This window comes from Botrytis fragariae, assembly GCF_013461495.1.
Source record: "Botrytis fragariae strain BVB16 chromosome Unknown tig00000260, whole genome shotgun sequence".
NCBI classification, from domain to species: Eukaryota; Fungi; Ascomycota; class Leotiomycetes; order Helotiales; family Sclerotiniaceae; genus Botrytis; species Botrytis fragariae.
In genome coordinates this window covers 331157-351993 of record NW_023501005.1, presented here as the reverse complement: position 1 = coordinate 351993, position 20837 = coordinate 331157, and the positions used below count along the sequence as shown (strand labels likewise).

Genomic DNA, 20837 nt, shown 5'->3' with positions numbered 1-20837 from the left:
AGTGTTACAAATACTACTTAAGATCGTTTTAATTAAAAATCTGAAATTTAAGGTATCAATACATGGAATATTTCTATTCGGGTTATTATCGTAGATGATTAAAGTGGATAAATAGAACAGGTGAACAGAAAGATAGAGACTGCTAGAACAGACATCAGACAAACTTCTGAGCTAGCAAACAGAAAACGAGTATGCATATCCCAAGCAGATAGAGATAGGGGTAGTACAGACAATGCCCTAGCCAAGAAGTAACACAGAAAATCTGCTCTATTTATCTAATACCTTTCTCTTCTTGACCGCATTCTCTCCGCAGGAATCTCAAATATCCCATAGTAACAAAATTACAGTAATAGAAATGTGTAATAGAGCACGAGGATACTATCTCCCCAACTTTCAATCTATCAAACTGAACTCACGACAACATCATCACAAGCAGCTGAATACATATTCCACACTCGAGCTGTAATCGTGATGAATCCTTCTTTGCATTCATCACGAACCTATACACACATCTTCGCATCTCAACATCTCCCCCAGGAATCCTGCTCGCTGTATCCTCTTCCAACATAAAAAGTAATTTAGATATCAAATATACCACCACCCAACAAAAACACCATCCATCCCCAATTAACCCTTAAATCCCACTAATTCGATACAGTAACTCCCACCCCTCTGAAAAATACAGATACCCATTCCCGACGATTCACAACTAACAGTCCAAGATTGAGTCAGTACCGGATCCTCATCTCAAAGTTTGAAAACTCATTGGTGCACATTGAAATCAAGGGTTAGTAATGAAAAGAAGAAAGAAGTAGGAAATATATTATATTATAAAGATATAATTATTACATTATATTATATTATATTACACCATACGACATCACATTCCTCCCCTAGAAAATAGGAGAGTAAATACTCAGCATCTATACACACATATTCATACCCGCCAATCCCCAAATCACAATCACAATAATATATTTATCTATCTATTTACCTACCTCTCTACTTATACGTATCATTCCTTTATTCATAAGCGAAGATGAGGGTAATGCGAGTATGAATGAGTATGAATGAGTACAAACAAGTAAGAACATTAATGTCAATCCATCTTCACTTGGAATTTAGATGAGAATACGAATAATTGATGTTTGCGATTTATATGTTTCTTTTGTTAGGTATATGTAAATATGTTTTCAATCACTCTTTTTCTCTCCCTAATAATGTATGTCACGGTAAATATCTATGTATGTTAAAATCAACAATATGTAGAAGAATGTACTTAGAAACCATGAACTTTCATTCTTCCAATCATCAATATACCTTATTCTCATTCCAAAAATAAATACACATAGACACTGATCTAGACTCCATGCTACTACAACCTTGCCTCAGCACCAAAAGAGAAATCTCAGATAAATATATACTTTTCTTCATAATTACATCTCATCTAACATTATCGACATTAAGCATCTTGCCCACTCTAATCCAAATCTCCATATATGCATGCATGCATGCAATCATAAATGCTTCGTAAACTCCAAGCGCCAGCGACCAAATCAACCACTCCAACCGATGCCATATCTTCCCTCGGGTATAAAATGCATCTATCCATCTTTCTATGATACATTCCTCCATTCGTTCGTCTGGTTCGAAACTTCAACATCTTTAATCTTTTCGTGTAGACAAGTCATCATACGTATTTGTTCCTTCACACAACAACGAAATCTAGAAGTTCCTCGCAGGAACGACAGGCTCAGGGTTGTATCTTCCATGTCCACTACTTTCCGCACTCCCATACGCTCTTTGTTCATCGGCAGCTCCGTGATACCCTCTCTGTCTACTCTCAACATCCATCGCCATTGCCATTTCGGCTTCAGTATCTTTGCTCTGGTAATGTTTTGTTCTGATGGCTGGGATGAAGTCGATTGCGAAACTCCAGACATAGAATGTGTAAATCAATGCGATGATCCATTCGAGGATGGCAGCAGTATTCCACCACGATTTACGGTTGCAAACGCCGAATCCGATGGCGAGACCTAATTCGACGAAGATGAAGGCAAGTTTGACCCAGAAGGAGATGCGTAGGACGCTGTGTTCACGGTAGTGGATGCCGAGACGTTGATATTCCCAGCAGATGAAGATGGCAGAAAGGATGTAACCACCACTAATGAATTGTTAGTTTGTTCTCCACGTGAGGAGAGAAAGCAGGAAACTTACATGAAAATCGCCAGACAAATGTCGTGTGCAGTATGGTGGTCCACATCATTGAGACAAGTAAGACAGATCAAACCGATTCCACCTGCAACGGAAAAGATAATCGAAAGGGTCGATAATACTTTTTGAAAGATGGAAGTATTTCCATGTAAACGACCATTATGTCGCAACCATCTCTCTGCAATGAAAACCATGTTGAAAGTAACCATGGTCACAGTACCCATGGCAATAAAGAGTGGTTGAAGTTCATGGGCTCCGATATCTGAGATGTATCTGCATGACAATGTTAGAATCGTCTTTTTAAGGCTGGAGAGAAAGAAAAGAACTTACGCAATAGTTTGACCATCATCCATAGGTGTAATTATTGGTGAGCCATCTGCGACGACCCAGGTCAACAGCATGGCTAAGAGCATTGCAAGCCATACCATTCCTGAAAAGACAGGTATCATCCAATATGATAGCCCCAACATTTTGATGGATTATATGTGGTTGGCAGTTGAGGAAAGGTATTCAATTAATTTGATGTAAAATTGGGATTGAGTTGAGTTTTGATATTTCGGCCTCTGAATTCCGATTTCCAACCAACACAAGAAGGCGCTTCGATATTGGCAGATGAGATGATATGTATGAAATGGGAGCACGAGCAAATAAAGCAGATTCAAGTTCCACCCTTCAATAATGGATTGAAGACTCTTTATTGGAACAATTGAGGTTATACAGATGATCTAAAAAGACAAGACAGGACGAGACAGGATAGGAGGACGAAAGATAAAAGAAAAGAAAAGAGAAAATCAAAAAGTCTAAGCACACCTCGCGCGCATTTAGCTACTTAGATTTTATTATTTACAAGCAGGCCAAGGTCAGAGAATCTCCATGTCAATTTTGCGATACACGCTAAACGTCATAGTTGGCCATTAAGTCAGCCAGCCGGTGGATCCGTGGATCCGTGATGACCTTGACCTGCCCTGCCATCTTTTGCTTGAATTGCTTTGATCCAACCAATCCTTTGAAGAGTCCCAAGAATAAAAATGGAGTGAAGTGATGGAATGATGGAGTGATGGGGTTTGGATACGTTTGAGTCCGCAAACTCCATTTGTACGGAGTAGAGTGTAGAGTGTAAAGTGTAAAGTAGACTGTAGACTGTAGACTGTAGACTGTAAACAGTAGACCGTAGAAAAGCCTTCAAGACGCGTAATTTCTTGGAATGTGTACGGCAGAAGAGTAGTCATCATCATCATCATCATCAACGAGATATTTGAAATCATACATAGACACTACCGCCAATACTTATACGTACTGCTTATACACAGCAATGAAATCTCAATCACATGATGTTCCCATCATCTTCTTTCGTTTTCAATTGTTGCACATCTCCCTTTGGCTTACCCTCGTTTACGTGTGAATTATATACCTATCTAGGTAGTGTCGGTAGGTATAAATTCATTTCTCCATCAATTGCTTCAAAGGAGATATTATCATAAATCACATCAGATCACATCAGATAGAATACCAATCTATTCCTACATCGTCTCAATTTCTCAAAACCATCTACTCACCTACCCATCTACCTACCGACAATCTTACCATCAGTGCATCTTTGAAGGATCCAGTACATGAGATGGTACTGTCGGATATTGATCAGATTGACAAACCTAGCTATTCATCGTAGATTTTATGATACAGGTGATAGGTCTGGCTCGATGTCATTATAATACAATAATAAAAAGCTCACACTTGATCACCTTTATTAAGTGATTACTAGGTGCCGAACAAATATCTTCAACCACACACAGCACAGTACAACCATCGTTATTGAAACAAAAAAACTCCATGTTATTGTAATCGCAAATAGATATATCAAACTCAATTCCCTTGCAATCCAATATCACAAAAAATTTCATTTCCTCCCTGTGCCCAAATCCTTGATGGAAATACAATACTAGCTACTCAATGACCACGCTATGCAGTCTAAAATAATCGAGTACTACCTACTCATCACCTCATCCGTAGCCGAATCAGCCACTTTGATCCATCGTGCCATCACGCGAATCGTCTCATGATATCGACCTCATCAACTCCGTCCAATGTCCCATAATATCATTGGGTATAATTATTTACAACTTCGCGGTCAACTTCTCCCCCTTGTGAATGCATGCTACGGCATCGCTAACCAATTCATCAACAACGGCCTTGGCACTCTTCTTCTCATTGACAACAGCAGCTGCCTTACCCATCAAGAAAGGTCGTGCGTTATCCATAGTCTCATCATCAATATCGTCACCGAGAGTCTCGAAATCATGTTCAACTGGAATAACACCCTTCGATGTGAGTTCCTTGATCTCGGCAGCACGGTTCTCTTCCCAATTCTGAATATAACTGTTGGTTCGTACCCGTAATGGTCTACCAGTGAAGATGATAGTTCGAACATTGTCATCATGACCAGCGGTTCTCACAGCCTCTTGATGAGCCTTTGGCGCACCAGCCTCGTCAGTCAAGATGAATCTGGTACCAACCCAAACGGCACTTGCGCCCAACATTAAAGCTGCGGCAACAGTTGCTCCGTTGAAAATACCTCCTGCGGCGACAACTTGAACAGGCTTTCCACTCATTGGACTGGTCTTTCCCTTGCAGAGTTCGACAACTGCTGGGATCAAGACAGTTGTAGGAACATCTCCAGTGTGTCCACCACCCTCTCCACCTTGTGCGCAAATAATATCAACACCGAGGTCAAGGCATTTCTTAACATGTTTTGGATGTCCGATCATGTTGGCATAAAGGATACCAGCTTTGTGTAGTCGTTCAACGACATGTTTTGGTGGTACACCGACGGCGGAAACAAAGAGTTTGGCACCGCTCTCGATGATAATGGTAATGAGCTCGTCTAATTTTCCTTTGGTATAATCGTAGCTAGGAGAAAACTATGTCAGCAACTATGTATTAATCTGAGAGGGGGGGGGGGGGGGGTGAAGCAGAGAAATTAGTGGCAAAGGAAAAGGAAAGATATGTAACTCAAACTTACTTTGTCTTTCTCGCAGATCCTCCAACTTGTGGGAGTAAGAGATCAACACCAAAAGGAGCGTTCTGATCATCCAAGAATGACTTCAGTTCCGCGATTTGCTCTCTTAACATATCCGGAGTGTATCCGATACCTCCTAGAACACCAAGACCACCAGCATTTGTTACTGCAGCTGCGAGTTTAGGTCCGGCAGCAACGTTCATTCCAGCGAGGATGATAGGATGGTTGATCTTGAGAAGATCAGTGACCGTTGTACGAATTTGTTCTATAGGAAAGGCCAGTCAGTTTTTGATTCCTTCTATATTTGGCGTTGTTTTCTAGTTGGCATGTGATGGCTGGTTACTTACGTTTAGAAGCCATGGTTGCTATATTCTTGTTTATAATGATAGGGCTCGGTGTAATATATTATGAGATGAAGATATAATATTTGAAAAAAGATCGATCAATAGTGAAGAGTATTATGTTGTGAAAGAAGAACAGGTGGATTATTTGAGGAGATTCTTACAGACCTCGGAACACTTGATCTTCCAAAAAGAAAGGATTCATCTGGGGTAAAAGCCCGGTGTAATAAAAAGATGCCTCGGTTTGACTGTTAGCGTCGGGTTAGCCTTTTCTTGGACCTGCATGCATGCACGTGCGATGTTTCCAGTGTGCGCGCCATGTTGATGAATGGAAACGGAATTTTTAGCAAGCTAATGTATGAAATGGTAATTCTATCTTCAAATTGATGTTATTCTGTAGAGTCTTCAAGCATGACGATTCAACACGTATCTCCTATTAACGCCTGGTGTCCTCCGTATACACCTGCACTTATCATGGTGATCACAATATATTATCCTTAGGACTTTCACAATGCGCCGTGGTCCGCGAATACGGCAACCCATTTGACCACTATCAACAAAGCTGCTTCTTTCAAACTTCAAGTTTCTTCATTTGAATCGATCATCTATATCTCCAAGGAAGAGATAACACTACACCGATGAGAGGCTCTCTATTATCATCCGTGGTGAGACGGAGTGTAAACTTACCACGGCCGTTTATCAAAAGACCCTTCCGGGCAGTTTGTAAAGTCAAGAGCTCCGCATCCTTGACATCTCAAAGCTACAGCTCTGACAGTGCAGTCTCATCACCACTTCCATGGACTCAACATCCTCTTAATACCAATTCACCTAGTGAAAATGATGTGACACAGCTTTCCAAATCTCAAAGTCATTCTCGACTTGCATATATTGCTTTGGGTAGTAACCTTGGTGATCGAGTGGGATGGATCGAAATGGCTTGCAACAAAATGTCAGAGAGGGGCATCAAAGTGAAGAGAACGAGTGGTTTATGGGAAACTGAACCTATGTATGTTCTGGATCAAGAGAATTTTCTAAATGGTGCTTGTGAGGTGAGTTCTATTTTCGCATTGACTTGGTATCAATTTATACCATGTGATCGTGCATATTGTACTTCTTGGAATTGTACATGTCTACCAAATTTGAAAGGTAATCATCAAGACTGCCGTTATTGAGCAGCCGCGCTTTTGAATGTCAAGTTCAAGGTTAGATGAAACAGGTTCATCAAAATCCCAAAGATTTCCAGAAATTCAGCTAAGTCGAATCAATAGGTAGAAACAACTCTGGAACCGATTGCTCTATTAGATGAGCTTCAAGCTATTGAAAACGAGATGGGCCGAATGAAGATTATTGACAAAGGTCCAAGAAATATTGACCTTGACATTTTACTTTACGAGAATGAGGTTGTAGATCACCCAAGGTTACAAATACCTCATCCTGGTATGGTTGAGCGGGAGTTCGTTTTGAGACCACTGGCAGAGTAATGCTAAGCCCTCAATTCTGTTGACCATTTGTCGCTGATATAGTTGTAGGCTTATCCCTGGACAACCTTTGAATCCGAAAACTCCATGGAAGTTTACCCAGGATTATCTAAATGAATTGCCGCCATCCCCGACTCCTTTATCTACCATAACTCCATTACACCCATCCATTGGTTCATTGCATGCTCTTAAGAAGAATCGCCAAACCCATGTCATGGCAATTCTGAATATGACACCCGACTCTTTCTCCGATGGGGGCGAGAATCTCAATGAGAGAAATTTTCTACGAGCCAAATCCTCACAATTGATTGGATTCGGAGCAACTATCATCGATATTGGTGGTCAATCAACCGCACCGGGTGCTCCTGAGGTATCTTCTGAGGTAGAAATAAGTCGCATCTTACCGGCTATTCAAGAGATCAGAAATACCAAATCACCCAAGAATGTAGCAATTAGTATCGATACTTATAGAGCATCTGTAGCCAGGGCTGCTGTTGAAGCAGGTGCGGATATCATTAATGATGTTTCTTCAGGTCAACTTGATCCTGATATGCTATCTACCATGGCCCAACTCGGAAAAACTGTATGTCTTATGCACATGAGAGGAACGCCAGCAACTATGACGACTCTCACAGACTATGAGCCTGAGGGCCTCATTCCAACTATTGCAAAAGAGCTACTAGAGCGAGTAGCAGAAGCAGAGGCTGCTGGTATTCGGCGATGGCGTATAATTCTAGATCCTGGAATTGGATTTGCGAAAACACAAGATCAGAATCTCGAAATACTTCGTCGGATGGATGAATTACGTGATTGGCCCGGCCTACAAGGCTTGCCGTGGTTATTAGGGGCCAGCCGAAAGAAGTTTATTGGTAAAATCACTGGAGTCGATAGCCCGAGCGAAAGAGACTGGGGCACTGCAGCGACAGTGACTGCAGCGATCCAAGGCGGAGCTGATATTGTGAGAGTACATTCTGTAGGGAAGCTAGCTAGGGTAGCTAAGATGTCGGATGCCATATACAGAGCTTGAATGTGCATTCTCCACCCCTAAGACATTGTCCAAAACACGGAATTCATGGAGACTAGCTTTGGTGCCACGTGATGAATGCATAGGCGAAGATGCTGCTCGCTCCCCATGAATCTATAATCTCTTCATTACATCCCGCCAAGACTGAGTCTGCCAAACGCTTTCTCATCGCTTCCAGAAAAATAATCTATAATGTTACTTGTGGCTGTTGAGTTATATTTGAAAGATATGTCTGGAGAGGGAGACGAGGAAAACTACATACTTGCTTTCAAACAGCTACTCACATCTGAGAATGGCGTCCGAGATTACCACATCAATCTCATACCTCAAATATAGTGGCGGTATTCTCTGGGCCATGGACGCAGTGATTCATTTTATTGCGGGTCCCAAGTGTGTCCTTGCCAGAGCCGGAGTTTTTCTATGATCGCCCCTTGAATATTTGTGATGCGATCATGTGCTATGTTCATGAAAACGTTGTTGGATACCTCTCGACTTAACATTTTGTGCTTCACATGCTCTTCATTTTACTTCTTGAAAAATACAACGCAAAATAATCAATGCTTTCCCTCCATCCTACAAAAGGAAAAGACCTTGAAATCTTTTGAGTCTTAAAATTAGTCCCACTGCAGCTACATTCTGTGCCAAAAATGCTTGGTAGTTAGGTATTAATCGATGCTGCGGAGCGAGAACTCTATCTTCCTCTTTCTCATACGCGCCACAGCGATATCATTAATTCCTAGCTCTAGCGACTGACGGAGATGTTGATACAACCCATTCCTACACCTAGCTTATCAGATTACCATCTACCCAAATATTTATAAAAGACCATGGAAAATGAATTGAGGAGAATACTATAAGATCTGGATGATTAGTCAAGATGCCTGAGTTATTCGGGTTGTACAACATAGCCAGACCCAAGCTAGCGGTGTTTATTTCGGGTGATTCGCACGGAGTTTTATACCAAGGTAGCTTTCTGACTGGTTTAGCTGCAATTCAATGAATAATCCTTGTGACGAAATAGATTTATGATGGAAGTTGACCTCGAAGTTGATATCTATTACTCATGTTCGGAATTGATTCTCTTGGGTGTGTCATTTTTAACTTTACGTTGTTTTCCTAAGTTGTATCCCGAGGTCTTGAAAAGTTTGGGACTTTCTCATTAGGTATTCAGTCGCTTGAAAAGGCAGATATTTCTAGATGATAGTAATAGAAAGCTTTCTGAGTACACTATAAACCCAGTTGACTTATCTTAAGCCTATTTCCTCTCAAGCTCGGATTTCCTCGGTGATACAGGGACATCGAGAACATGAGCAAATATTGAATAGCAAAGCGATCAACTTTAGGCTCGAATGAGTCCAAAAGAGTACTCAAAGTTTATCAGAATCCTGACTGCCAAATACCAAAAACTCAACCTTAATGGCCCGAATTTTACTACTGACAGTGGTGACATCGATTTTTGTGAAGACATCAGCGATACGTCATCAGCCACTTCAAACTCTAGCCCAACCTCAGTATTGCCTACCGGCATCAATATCAAGAAAGGCAGTGAGGTCGAAGACGATAAAAACAAAGAACATTTGCAATTTGAAACTAGCTAGAAAAGAGAAAACACTGAAAATTTCCATTGTTCCCAAGGACCTACCACTTGCCTCCCGAAAAGTCTTAAATCCTATCTCCCTCTCCCAGACCTGCTGGTCTTCCTCCCGTAACCTCGCTATGCACCTCATACTCCCCACTATACTCCGGGAATCCTCCTTGCGCACACCTCACTTCCGTACTCACCACACTAATCTTAAGCCCCTCAACATTTCCCCTGTCAACCTCAGTCCCATCAGCTAGCGTAACTCTCCAATGGAGATTTTGTCTCAAATACGGAAGGACATTCTCCGTTTCGAGAGATCCGAGATCGCCATTCTTGTAAAGTTTGAGGAGGATGGGGGTTAAAGGAACGGTACCGGAAATCATGAGGGAGCGTGCTTCGTCCTTGATGCATTTTCCGCAGCCGGTGGTTTCGGGATTCTTACCAAAGGAAGAGAAGGTGCCGATGGTGGAATGTTCGGTTGCCTGGGATTTTGGTTAATCTGGTGGGATGGAGAAATTGGAAATGAGGAGGTGAGAAGGAAAATGAATAAGCACTTACCCAGGTTGCAGGATCGGAATTGAAATCTCCGAGGAAGATTCGGACGCGATAGGTTTGGTGAAGAATGTGCTTGGGAGCACGAATATTAGCGATGTATTCACGGTATTCGATTGGTCCTGTGGTGGCAAGAGCTTCAGATGCTTGAGATTCTGTTAGACAATCGCTGAATGAGCAGAGTGACGAGAAGGGATCTTACGTTTTCCAATCTCAGACTCAAAGTCATCTCCACCTCGAACAGCATTACCAGGCTTCGGCTTAGCCTTGGCAGTACCGTGAAGAAGATTCGAGAAAAAGTTGTGTCCGTCAGAAGATGACGCAGCGCTATTATCGATAGGTTTCTGAGCTGCATCGCTGCTCTCTGCGATGACCTTTTCGGCCGGTGTAGGTATTTGTGCAGGTGCAGCAGCAGTTTGTACACCCATCAATTGCATAAATTGATTACTAGTAGCTCCATACAACGTCTGCACTGCGGCAAGAACACTTGTTTGATATTGCTGGACGGTAGGATATTTCCACTGTTGAGTCTCGGGGTAGGCGTAGTTGAATGTGGCTGTACTACGCACGCCATCAGAAGTCCAGTAGGTCTTTCCAGTGGCATTGTTAAATGGTGTTAAGGGGGTAGTGCTAGTTTCTTGGCTGCCGCTTTGGATAGAAAAAGTTCCATCGCCAGAAGGCTTGTTGATTGCATAGCTGTTGGGGTTTAAAGCTTGCCAGATGGCAAATTGACGATCGACATTGCTGGCGAATGTCAATATTAGAAACGATTTTGGCATTTTCAATGGAAGAAGAACTTTGACTTACGTATGATGCAACCAAAACAATGGATCGAAAGCTGCGTAATCGGGATCGCCCATCTGTCCATTCCCACCAGTTTCACTATGAACACTATTGTGTACATCCTCGATACTACCGTATGTCCCCGGAGCATTGTTTGATGCCCATTGGTGATTGCTAAAGGCATCGAACTGCTTATAATTGGGATCCCTCATGATCAAGTAAACATTGCTCTGGTAAGAATCAAATTGTGATTCCATAGCGTCAAAGACCTGTTGCTCTTGAGATTTGGCAGTTGCACTTCCATTGGTTGGATAGCGAAGAGTGGTGGGCCATCGTGATTCCTAGAGATGTCAATGGCTGCTATAGTACGCTGAAGCTTAAGGATGGTCATTCATACCGGAGCACTAGGGAAATCACCCTTCAAAGGATTCAAGGGGTTGAATCTGTAGGAATAGAGGGGGTTGGTGATTTGAACTGGTTTGTTGTTTGAGGTTGGAGTGATGATTTGGATCGATGGCTGTCCAACAACAGTAGGAAAATATTTATCACTGGCGGGCGGTGCAGCAGCCCAGTCCCAGTATGGCATACGGAAAGTCAAGGCAGCTTGTTGATAACGGGTCTTTGTGGCAGCCGGGAACGTAGCAGCAATCTTTTGTATGATTTGATACAGGTATTGCTGTGGACATGTGAGTATCGAGTAGAAGAACGAGTAAAGTTGCACCCACCTCAAACAACGCAAGGTATGGACGATGCCATGGTGCAAAGAGAATGGAGCTGTGGGTACAGTAGCCCTGCCATCCAGCAGGGTTACCTCCTTGTACTCCACCCCAGGGACGATAGGGACGTCCATGAATACCTTGGAAAGTCAGAAAGATACACATGTGCAGTGAAACATGCTCCAGAAGACATACCCGCTATTCCATACCATGATAGATCCGACTTCTCGTCAAGTTGTTGAAAAGCCTGAAGACCAAGGATGTAGAGCGTCCATTGATCAGGAAAGTTATGTTGAAGATCACGAATCTCACGTCTCAAAGGAACAGATCCTGAGAATTTTAGCAGAATGAACAGCACAAAAAAGTGTAGCCTTACCGTCGGCAGGAGCAGGAGAAGGCTTTGGAGGCCCGGTAATAGGGTAGTTAAGTGCCGGAAGAGTAGTCATGATTGCCAAGTACTGCGTATGCACTTTCTTATGTGAGCTGCGCAAATGCTTAGGTTTCAAATTGAGATAGTTTGAGAAAGTTTGAGTGATTTAAATGATAAAGAGGAACATTAGGAGTATATAACTACTTTTGAATGCTATGCTTTCCATAACTAGATAAAGGCGCATTAGGGCGTAGTTTTCAAAGAAGTCCTTGTACACGGCTGTCTACATAAGAAAAGCTACTGAAAGTCACGCCAAGATAATCACGAGAATTCAGCTAAATGAAGTAAACATAATTCACGAATCAAGATTGTATAAGTGAGGGCTTGTGCATATGGCAGTGTAACGGCTTGATGCGTATACCGTGATGTTCGTATGCATATCCAGTACTTCTTTTGCAACAGACGATGGCTTGATGACGGTCAGAAATATTATGACTCCACATTCATATCACTGGTCACGTTAGTGCTCTATGTCTCGGTGGAGGCAAAGCCATAATCATTTAGATGCAGCCTTGTAAGATGTTCGGGCAGAAACAGATGATAGAAGTTACACGGTCGTATTATATTGCAATATGCGGCCCCTGCATTAACCCCGCATTGGGGAACCTCAGCCGCATTCCGCTCACCGACTGAACGATCGAAACAAATTTAGCAAGTAAGTGGAAATATTTATTGAAAGAACTCAAATGCAATTCAGTGAGCCTTTCGAAAAAGGAGAAAGCGAGAACGAGACGTCGCTAAGTAAATATGTGAAGGCCATTAAGCGAGAAGGTTGGAGGGGCGCACGAATGGTAAGAGGCCGAACTTCCTGTGCACAAATCCGAACTCCATTAAGCAGTTAGTGAATCGCGGGGTCAACGCATAAGAGTTGTTATAGTGTAAATCGGCCAAGAAACGACAAGAAACACGTAAGATAAAATGCTTGGGCAGAAGCCGAATTGTACACAAATTTTATGCATTCCATTTTATGTACATCAAAGATAACAAAGGAAAAATAAGAAAGAAGAAAAGTCTACCTACACCCCTCACAATTAAAGCAACATCATACCACCGACCATGCTGACAAGGGTCACTGCAACAACCCCGAAAGCTCTCATATCAACCTCGGCATTTTTTCCACCAGCACTAGAGGACGAAGATGTAGAGCTCGACGAACCAGCAGAAGCAGTGTAAGTGACAGCACCAGAACCTGCGGTTGCAGTGCCTTGAGATTCGTTTTCAGTGTCACCAGCCTCTTGAGATCCAGCTCCATCCAAACCAGGTCCAGTACCTGCGCCTTCAGTCATGTATTTCTCAGCAGGAGTAGGCATGGCTGGAAGCGCATCACCGGAGACATCCCAATCAGAACTTTCGGTTGGACAAGTGCTTGCAGATCCAGTAGTAGTGACGGCTCCACCGGCGCCTGTTGGAGAAGTAGTGTTTGCGTATGCTTCCTTGAGGTACGTGTATTGTTCAGTGGTGGAGACGGTTCCATCGGTGATATCCACGAGACCATATCCGTTACCCTCGTTAGAATACTCATATACAAGACCTCCAGAGAAGACGGCAGTCATTTCAGTGCTGTATAAAGCGGCGATTTCGGTGAACTTTCTGGTATTGGTAATGCAACCAAACTCGGACATGCTTTGAAATTTGTTAGACATTTAAATTCACAAGTATCAAGACAAGGTCAAATGGATAGACTTACAAGAGAGGAATACTGTAGCCAGTGTAGTTTTTGATGAGAGTATCCCAGCCGGATGTAGTCATGGAAGAAGGATCGCACCATGAATAATCATTGATTGCGTAGAAATCGGATCGTTCATCATCAGTGCCGCAGTTCAAGTACTCGGCAAGTATATATTGGTTAGAAGCAACGTCTGCAGCTGAGTAACCGACAGGAATAGATCGGTAACCCCGGCTACCAATATATTCCTTCATGTCTCGAACGATAGCTTTGACATATGGTGCACAATTGGTGTTGTTCACATCATTGATGACTTCATTACCGGACAGAAAAGCAAGAGTATTGGTGTAATTGGCGAACTTGTCAATAGTGGCAAAAATGGATTGAAGGTAAACACTGTTGTATGATTCTTTGGGTTCGTCTCTGTTGAGAGAGTAAAGAGGGGTATCGGTATCGAGGACAAGATAGATACCTGCATCAGCAAGGTATCCCATGCATTCGTCGTGATCCGCAGTGTTGTCGACAGCGTAAACTCTGATTGTATTGATTCCTAGTTCTTTGAAATACTCGACATCTCTCTTGCAGGCAGTTGCATTTGCAATGGGATCGGAAGTAGTACCAGTTCCTCCACCTGTTTTTGAAGATTAGCTATAAAGCCTTTGTGAAAACATCGATAGTTTTACCTGGCTGATAGTCGACACCACGAATATAGAAACGATCACTACCCTTGTAGAAAGCTGAGAGAAGTCAATAATAAGGTCACAAAGTAGTCTTTGAAAGCATACCATTTCCTGAAATCGTAACAGCCTCAACACTTGAAGTAGATGAAGCTCTCGCTGCCAAGACTGGAGTGCCAGCAGCTGCAGCCATGCCAAAGGAGGCAACAGAGGCAACAAGCCCAAATATTATACTTTGCTTCATCTTGTAAAACAAAAATCAGAATGAAGAAAGAAGAAGAGTTGAGAAATGGACAGTGATTTTTACAAAGGCTAATGAGGAAAGAAGAGGTATATTGAGGGTAATGAGTGTGGTTGGTATAAGATTCAGCCTTACAGATGCCAAGAAATCGGATCTATAAGTAACGAATGTAATAAAAGCGAGGAATTGGAAAAAATCGACAAGGGGAGAAAGAGGAAACGAAACAGTAGGTATAGAGAGGAGAGAAATAAGAAAGAAGTTGCTTTGAATGGCGTGGCAGGCCGAACTTATCTTGTTCAAGATGTTATTCTCCACATAAGGAATAACTTCTGATGTTCCAACTTCCAACCAGTGAACCTTCATATTGTTACGCGTCTTATCCCTCACGGTCCCTCAACGGTACATCGACCCGTTCTTTTCACCATCCCCAAGCGATACCATAAATAGAGATTCACTAGCTGACCCACCATAATTCTCAAGGCTATGTCATTCCACGTGACTGACTATCATTTCAATTGGGAAAGACATGGCGAGCTAATTTCCAAGAGATGAAGACTTCCAGTTCACCAAAAGGTGTCGACCGGGCTCAACAATGCAATCATGTTTCATCAGAAGCGTATCAAAGGTTCCCTCAAGGTTTGATAGTTACTCGGCACTTGTAGACACAGTCCAAGAAAAAAATCCGCTTACACGGTTATGCAGCCAGTCGAGAGATTTGATGCCATATGATGAAAGCATAGCCAAATGGTCATTCCAGCATAAAATTCTGACCTTCCAAACCACCTTAGAAATAAGAGGGACATTTCTTAAGTAGGAATGGGCGGTCCATTGACATCAGGTCATAAAACAATACGCTATGCGTGTAAAACGAATTGATGAGAACATGATACGAGATAATCTGTAGCTCGTAATTTGGCAACTGTTTCCATGTAAGACAATAATGTCATCGTTGGAATTCGATTTTCAGGGCGGGGAATGAATGTAATCGACACTTGAGAACATTTAAGAGGAATTAGTATTATGGGCCCATCGCTGCAAGGACCAATGTAGTTCAAAGTTGAATTTTAACAGGGAAATCTCCTGAAATCGCCCCACAGATCCGTTGTAAGATAACACTCAAAAGAAATGCTGGAGTCAAACTACTCTGTGCAGCGAGTCAAAGATTCAATGAGACCTGATGCATTGAATTCTCTCATTCTATTTCTCCTATAGCATAACGAGATATTTACCAAAATTCAATGTATTGGGATGAGGTAATGTACATACTTATAGAAAGCCACAACAAAAAATACAGCAGTTCTCATACCTTCTGAAAATACATTTCCAGTATTTGGAAAATCATTGCGTATTATCGTTTAGTCTAGACAACTCATATAAACCAAAATTGATTTGGTGGATTGCCAGTGGAGCCATGAAAATACCTCGAGAAAAAGGAGAATTTGGGGATGGATGATTAAGGTGACGCGTGTCATGGAGACTTATGATCGACTTTGACTTCCTTGTGCATACCTAGTATGGTAATTTGTCTTAACAAACTTTCACAATCTACTGAGATTGATTTGGGATTGACATGGAACCGAGCTCAATCTTGCAGGTATGCGTCGCTAATGAGGAAATACAATGTTTCGATGAGGTTCAAGGGTGGCCATGAATTCTCTCAAGGTTCCTGTCAGCATACCTGGACAGCTCATTAACATAGCCCGCCCAGTGTCCTTACTGTGGACTATGGTGCATTGCATTGCCATCTATTCCATCTGAAATGGATTCTGAGAACTCGTGTTCAACCAACCGGAGCTGACAAAGAATGCAAATGGCGTTAATGGTCGAGGCCTGAGGATTGTTTGAGTTTTAAATGCAGTGAATGGTGACCGGGCCTTGAGGATTGATTGGAACATATCGGACAACAGGACGATAGGACGATGGGACATTCTCAATAGCCATACGAGGCAGAGCATTTCGAGAAGAGACTCCCTAAGCCTTGAGCTGCTGTCGAAAAGAATACAAATGAGCGATAGACTTTTATCCAGCTACTTCATTTCATCGCTCGTAAGTCGTGAATTGCTAGAAATCAGTGATTGCCGTACCCATTCGTGCCATTGATCCCTTTGAATGATAGTGTAGAGAACCTTTAGGGAAAAGAGCATTGTCACTTCCGAAGATAGTAATGGCAGCGACGATGAAGCTCCTTCCAGTCCTCCAATACGACCAAAAGGTGTATTTTTATTTAGAATTTCAGGAAGAGCAACAAGAAGTAGAGAAGAGAAAGATAGATTGTCGTCGGAATTTGTTTTATTCACATACCAAATGCCAAGCAGCCAAGCATTTCAAAGCCGTACCTGCCAAATCCCAAGATCATGTGATCGTGATTTTTATTGATGAGCTAAATGCACAATACAGTGCTGGCACAACCGCCAAATTTGGTTTGTTTACACTGCACCAAGCGAAGAGCTCCACGAATTTAATGCAATGCAGACCGCTTTTATATCTTTGATACTTTGATATTAAAGTGAGATATATTACGATAACATGTTGTCATCATATCAACTTTGCGGGGGATCAACAAAATGTCCGTCTCAACCTTTAATCCTCTTGGGCGATCCCGAAGTCTTCGAACTTCGACAGCGTCAAGCAGCTTGAGGCTCCCTTCAAGCTCCAACTCACAACCACCCTCTGGCCCCTCATACGTTGCCCTTTTCATAACCAATCTTCGACTTCTGGATCTAGATTTGCGAGATGACTGGCCAGATATTACGGCGGTAACATTCTCTACCAAGGATGCGCAACAGAATCAAAAGAAACGAATACAGAGTGTAGAGTGGGCACTATTTCAGCTATTTGCAATCTGGGATCCGGAAGAGACTCGAAATGTACACTACTGCCCTTCATTGTCACTTTGGAATGTAACAAAACAGCTAACTCGTGTCTATAGAAATTGCAACCATTTTTCCCACCACTCGAACCTCTTCAGTCCCTCAATCTGCGCACCGCATTGTTTCGATGTCTCGATCAGGCTAAGAAGAATGGAGTCCTTGGACGAGACACCGTACTGAGGAAAACCATGCTGGACGAATGCAAGGGTGAAAGGCTGGAGGAAGTTTTGGCGGTATTCTCAAACGCTGTTCTGAAAAGGGTCGTTGAGGAAGACACCTCTGGACGATACGAAGCTCTTGCCCAACAACTGGCACTGGAGAACTTTTCATACACCGGAGAAAGGACAATATTATCGGCCTTGATATTAGCACATAAGAAATCTTTGGGCAAGCATATTGCCGAGAAGAACAACCTAAGAGCCAAATATAGCGACTTTTCTGGAACACTTGAGCTCAATGATCAACGAACTCTAAAGCGACGGGAAGATCTAAACCATGAGATGAATGAAGGAGAAGGCGATACTGGATTATCCGACAGAGATCTAAGATCATTGCAAAATAAATTTCGCAAGAATTGGTCCGGTAGTAACGAGTGGCTGGAAACGATTCTTTACGGAGATAATAGGCCCAGTAGAGAGGGACTGTTGGCCAAGCGTTTTGATGAGCTTTGGGAACAGATTGAGAATGGTACTGTTGCAGACATAGAAGGAAAGAATGATACCGGGCTCGTCAAACGGCTAGAGGCACGAGTGCAAAATCAGGAGAGCCGCTTGGCTAGATGGCAAGAATTTGGACGGACTTTGACTCGAAACGGTACCAAATCACCCACCAAAAAGGTGCAGGCAGTTCCCATCGAGGAGAAGGGCATAAAACTTGGTTTCAATGATCACCAGACATTACAAATCGGGAAGTATTCTACAAAGGATTCCAGTTCCGTAAACAACCCCCGTCGAGATGAATATGCTCGTTTGATGGAACGAACTCGCAATGCTTTGAATGATGTATCTAAGCAGAAGGCGTTTTCCAAAGAAAGCATCCAAGGTGGCTCGAATAAAAGGTTTAAACAGCCTTCTATTGATTTAACCAAAGAGTCATTGTCACCAAGTAATCAGGATGGGGACATATCTCTATCTACCAACGTATCTCCCGACCGTTCGCCTGTCTCGGTGGGAATTCTTGATGAGGCTGCCGAGGTTTCGACTTCTCGTAGTCACGACAATGAATCGATCAGTACACCACGTTCGAGAATATCCCACAGACCAATTCCCATTGGGTCTTCATCAATCATTCAGCCTGGACAGGCATCGGACAATCTCGGCGTCGCTAGCGAGAAATTATTTGAGGCCACAACTGTAACATCGGCTATCAAAGATGACTATATATCTGCCACTCCAAGCGCTATGAGATCATCCCGTCGCCCCGTCTCCTTTGACAAAGACCCAGAACGTGAATTTGGAAGAACCCCAGTTGAGACACCCGTATCAATCACGAGGAGACATACAATGATATCACAGCCAAGTCCATCTCCTTCCAGATCAATTCAAGCCTCTGAAAACCCTCTTGGACCTGTTCCGGAGCTCAGCCAAGCAGAGCAGATTTTAAACTCCATGTCAGCTGCATCCCCATCGCCGCAGAAGTTGAAACGCTCGTTGTCTTTAGCAGAACGTACCCGTCTTACCATGGCTCGTTCGAACCCACGATACTCGAAATCCAATCTTAACGATGATTTTGATGATTTGCCAGATATGGAACGCCTCACTCTAAATCCTAAGTCTAGAGCCACACCTGTCAAATCTTCTGTAACAGAAGAAGAAAAACATGCGGACTTGATAGAACGCACACGTCAGTCTATGGCAGGCTTTGAGGCAGCCCAAAAGAGGGCACAGCTAGAGCGAAGACAAAGTATCAAAGAGGAAAAGAGGAAACAGCGACAATCGCAGTTTCCAAAGGTTGTTCAAGAGGAAGAAGATTCATTATCTCCAGCCACGCCAGCAATTGATCGAGAGGTGTTGATGGATGGAAATGATGTCGATTATGCCAGTGTTTTCATGAGTAGACCGAGAATTGCTGTTAGTCCGACTCCAGCGAAGGATAGAATGATATCATCTATGATGGAAAGCGAGGATGATGAATTGGAGGACATGGATGAGGGTATGGGGATGGGTGTGGATGCGGATTACAAAAACGCTTTCATGAGCAGGCCAAGGATCGCTTTGAGCCCGACACCGGCCAGAAACAGGAGAATTATGAATAGTGATGTGCAAGAGGAAGGAGAAGCGGAAGCTGTAAATATGTGGCATGATCTTTGAGCAGCATTGAGCAGTCACCACGTTTATGACTAACCAATGAATGGTGTTTTTGTATCACAACGGTTTATGATTAATGAGAAATGAAATTCGTTATGAATGTCACACCTTCCTATTTCATTCAAATGAGATTCTAGTAGGACTCGGCCAACACTGATACTCTGGCATGATGAAAATTATGCCCTTGTAAGTTTTTCAGGATCAAGCTCAGTTGACTGTTACAGCAACTAATTTGAGCGGGGGCGAAGAATGATTTTCACACCAAAAGAGCGAATTAATTAGAACATTTTAATTGACTTACACATGCGCATTCCGAGCCGCCAAAAAATGGTGAGCTCATTCTTCACCTCCCACTCTGATATCTGCTGGAACGTTGTCTTCAGTTCCCTCGGTCGGTATATGCAAGCTGACCTCTGGTTCATTTCGCAATGTAGCAAGATTGTTCGCTACCCCTAACAACACGACGTTTCTCACATGATGGCTCTCTATATTTGTTGTCTGCTTACCCATTGGCGTTCAGGAATATCGCATTCTGATCCATGTGAATTAATTTTTCTTCAACTTCGTCCCATCAAACTGTCGAATTCGCCCCTTCTAAAACTTTTGAGCCATATGTGAGGGTTCTATGGATCAAATCACGAATACTGGGGAAGAAAGAATCGCAAGCTGGCGTAGCGGTATTAATTTCACCCTCGAGTCTGAATGCTCTGCTCACTGATGATATTCGACATGTATATTTCAATGAGACAATTTCCGTGATATCTATCCACCAGATTCGCCCAGGATACTTTAGCACACTGCTTCTCGACTGTTTCGACATCAAAAAAACAAAAATCACCCTACTTGCAATAATGGACCGCGTCTCTGGGGCCGGTAATATGACTTCTAGTTTCTTTTAGCTACACAATAGCTCATTGTTGAAACAAGAGTTGGTTTGAACT

General features: G+C 42.7%; 6 protein-coding genes across 6 annotated transcripts; 2 read left to right on the top strand and 4 right to left on the bottom strand.

Moving 5' to 3' along the window:
* Positions 1 to 1478: 1478 nt before the first annotated feature.
* On the bottom strand, positions 1479 to 2684 carry Bfra_012115 (putative fk506 suppressor sfk1 protein; the record flags this gene model as incomplete). Its single annotated transcript, XM_037342436.1, has 4 exons — positions 1479 to 1643; positions 1697 to 2164; positions 2218 to 2487; positions 2545 to 2684. 3 exons carry the CDS (start codon positions 2682 to 2684, stop codon positions 1726 to 1728), a joined length of 849 nt encoding a protein of 282 aa, XP_037187733.1. The 3' UTR covers positions 1479 to 1643; positions 1697 to 1725.
* Positions 2685 to 4328: 1644 nt separating this feature from the next.
* Positions 4329 to 5630, bottom strand: Bfra_012114 (putative 2-nitropropane dioxygenase protein; the record flags this gene model as incomplete). Its single annotated transcript, XM_037342435.1, has 3 exons — positions 5578 to 5630; positions 5234 to 5495; positions 4329 to 5121 (listed from the first exon to the last, which is right to left on the bottom strand). Exons 1-3 carry the CDS (start codon positions 5588 to 5590, stop codon positions 4329 to 4331), a joined length of 1068 nt encoding a protein of 355 aa, XP_037187732.1. The 5' UTR covers positions 5591 to 5630.
* A 579-nt stretch (positions 5631 to 6209) lies between these two features.
* Positions 6210 to 8076, top strand: Bfra_012113 (putative folic acid synthesis protein; the record flags this gene model as incomplete). The annotated part of the gene is made up of 3 exons (XM_037342434.1): positions 6210 to 6620; positions 6840 to 7048; positions 7101 to 8076. The coding sequence occupies 3 exons, from the start codon at positions 6210 to 6212 to the stop codon at positions 8074 to 8076; spliced, it is 1596 nt and encodes a 531-aa protein (XP_037187731.1).
* A 1659-nt stretch (positions 8077 to 9735) lies between these two features.
* On the bottom strand, positions 9736 to 12152 carry Bfra_012112 (putative tyrosinase precursor protein; the record flags this gene model as incomplete). Its single annotated transcript, XM_037342433.1, has 8 exons — positions 9736 to 10137; positions 10214 to 10353; positions 10410 to 10951; positions 11015 to 11331; positions 11388 to 11666; positions 11716 to 11846; positions 11902 to 12036; positions 12083 to 12152. The coding sequence occupies 8 exons, from the start codon at positions 12150 to 12152 to the stop codon at positions 9736 to 9738; spliced, it is 2016 nt and encodes a 671-aa protein (XP_037187730.1).
* Positions 12153 to 13167: 1015 nt separating this feature from the next.
* On the bottom strand, positions 13168 to 14723 carry Bfra_012111 (putative 1,3-beta-glucanosyltransferase gel1 protein; the record flags this gene model as incomplete). The annotated part of the gene is made up of 4 exons (XM_037342432.1): positions 13168 to 13759; positions 13824 to 14433; positions 14486 to 14539; positions 14588 to 14723. The coding sequence occupies 4 exons, from the start codon at positions 14721 to 14723 to the stop codon at positions 13168 to 13170; spliced, it is 1392 nt and encodes a 463-aa protein (XP_037187729.1).
* A 2561-nt stretch (positions 14724 to 17284) lies between these two features.
* On the top strand, positions 17285 to 19899 carry Bfra_012110 (uncharacterized protein; the record flags this gene model as incomplete). The annotated part of the gene is made up of 2 exons (XM_037342431.1): positions 17285 to 17587; positions 17650 to 19899. 2 exons carry the CDS (start codon positions 17285 to 17287, stop codon positions 19897 to 19899), a joined length of 2553 nt encoding a protein of 850 aa, XP_037187728.1.
* Positions 19900 to 20837: the final 938 nt, after the last annotated feature.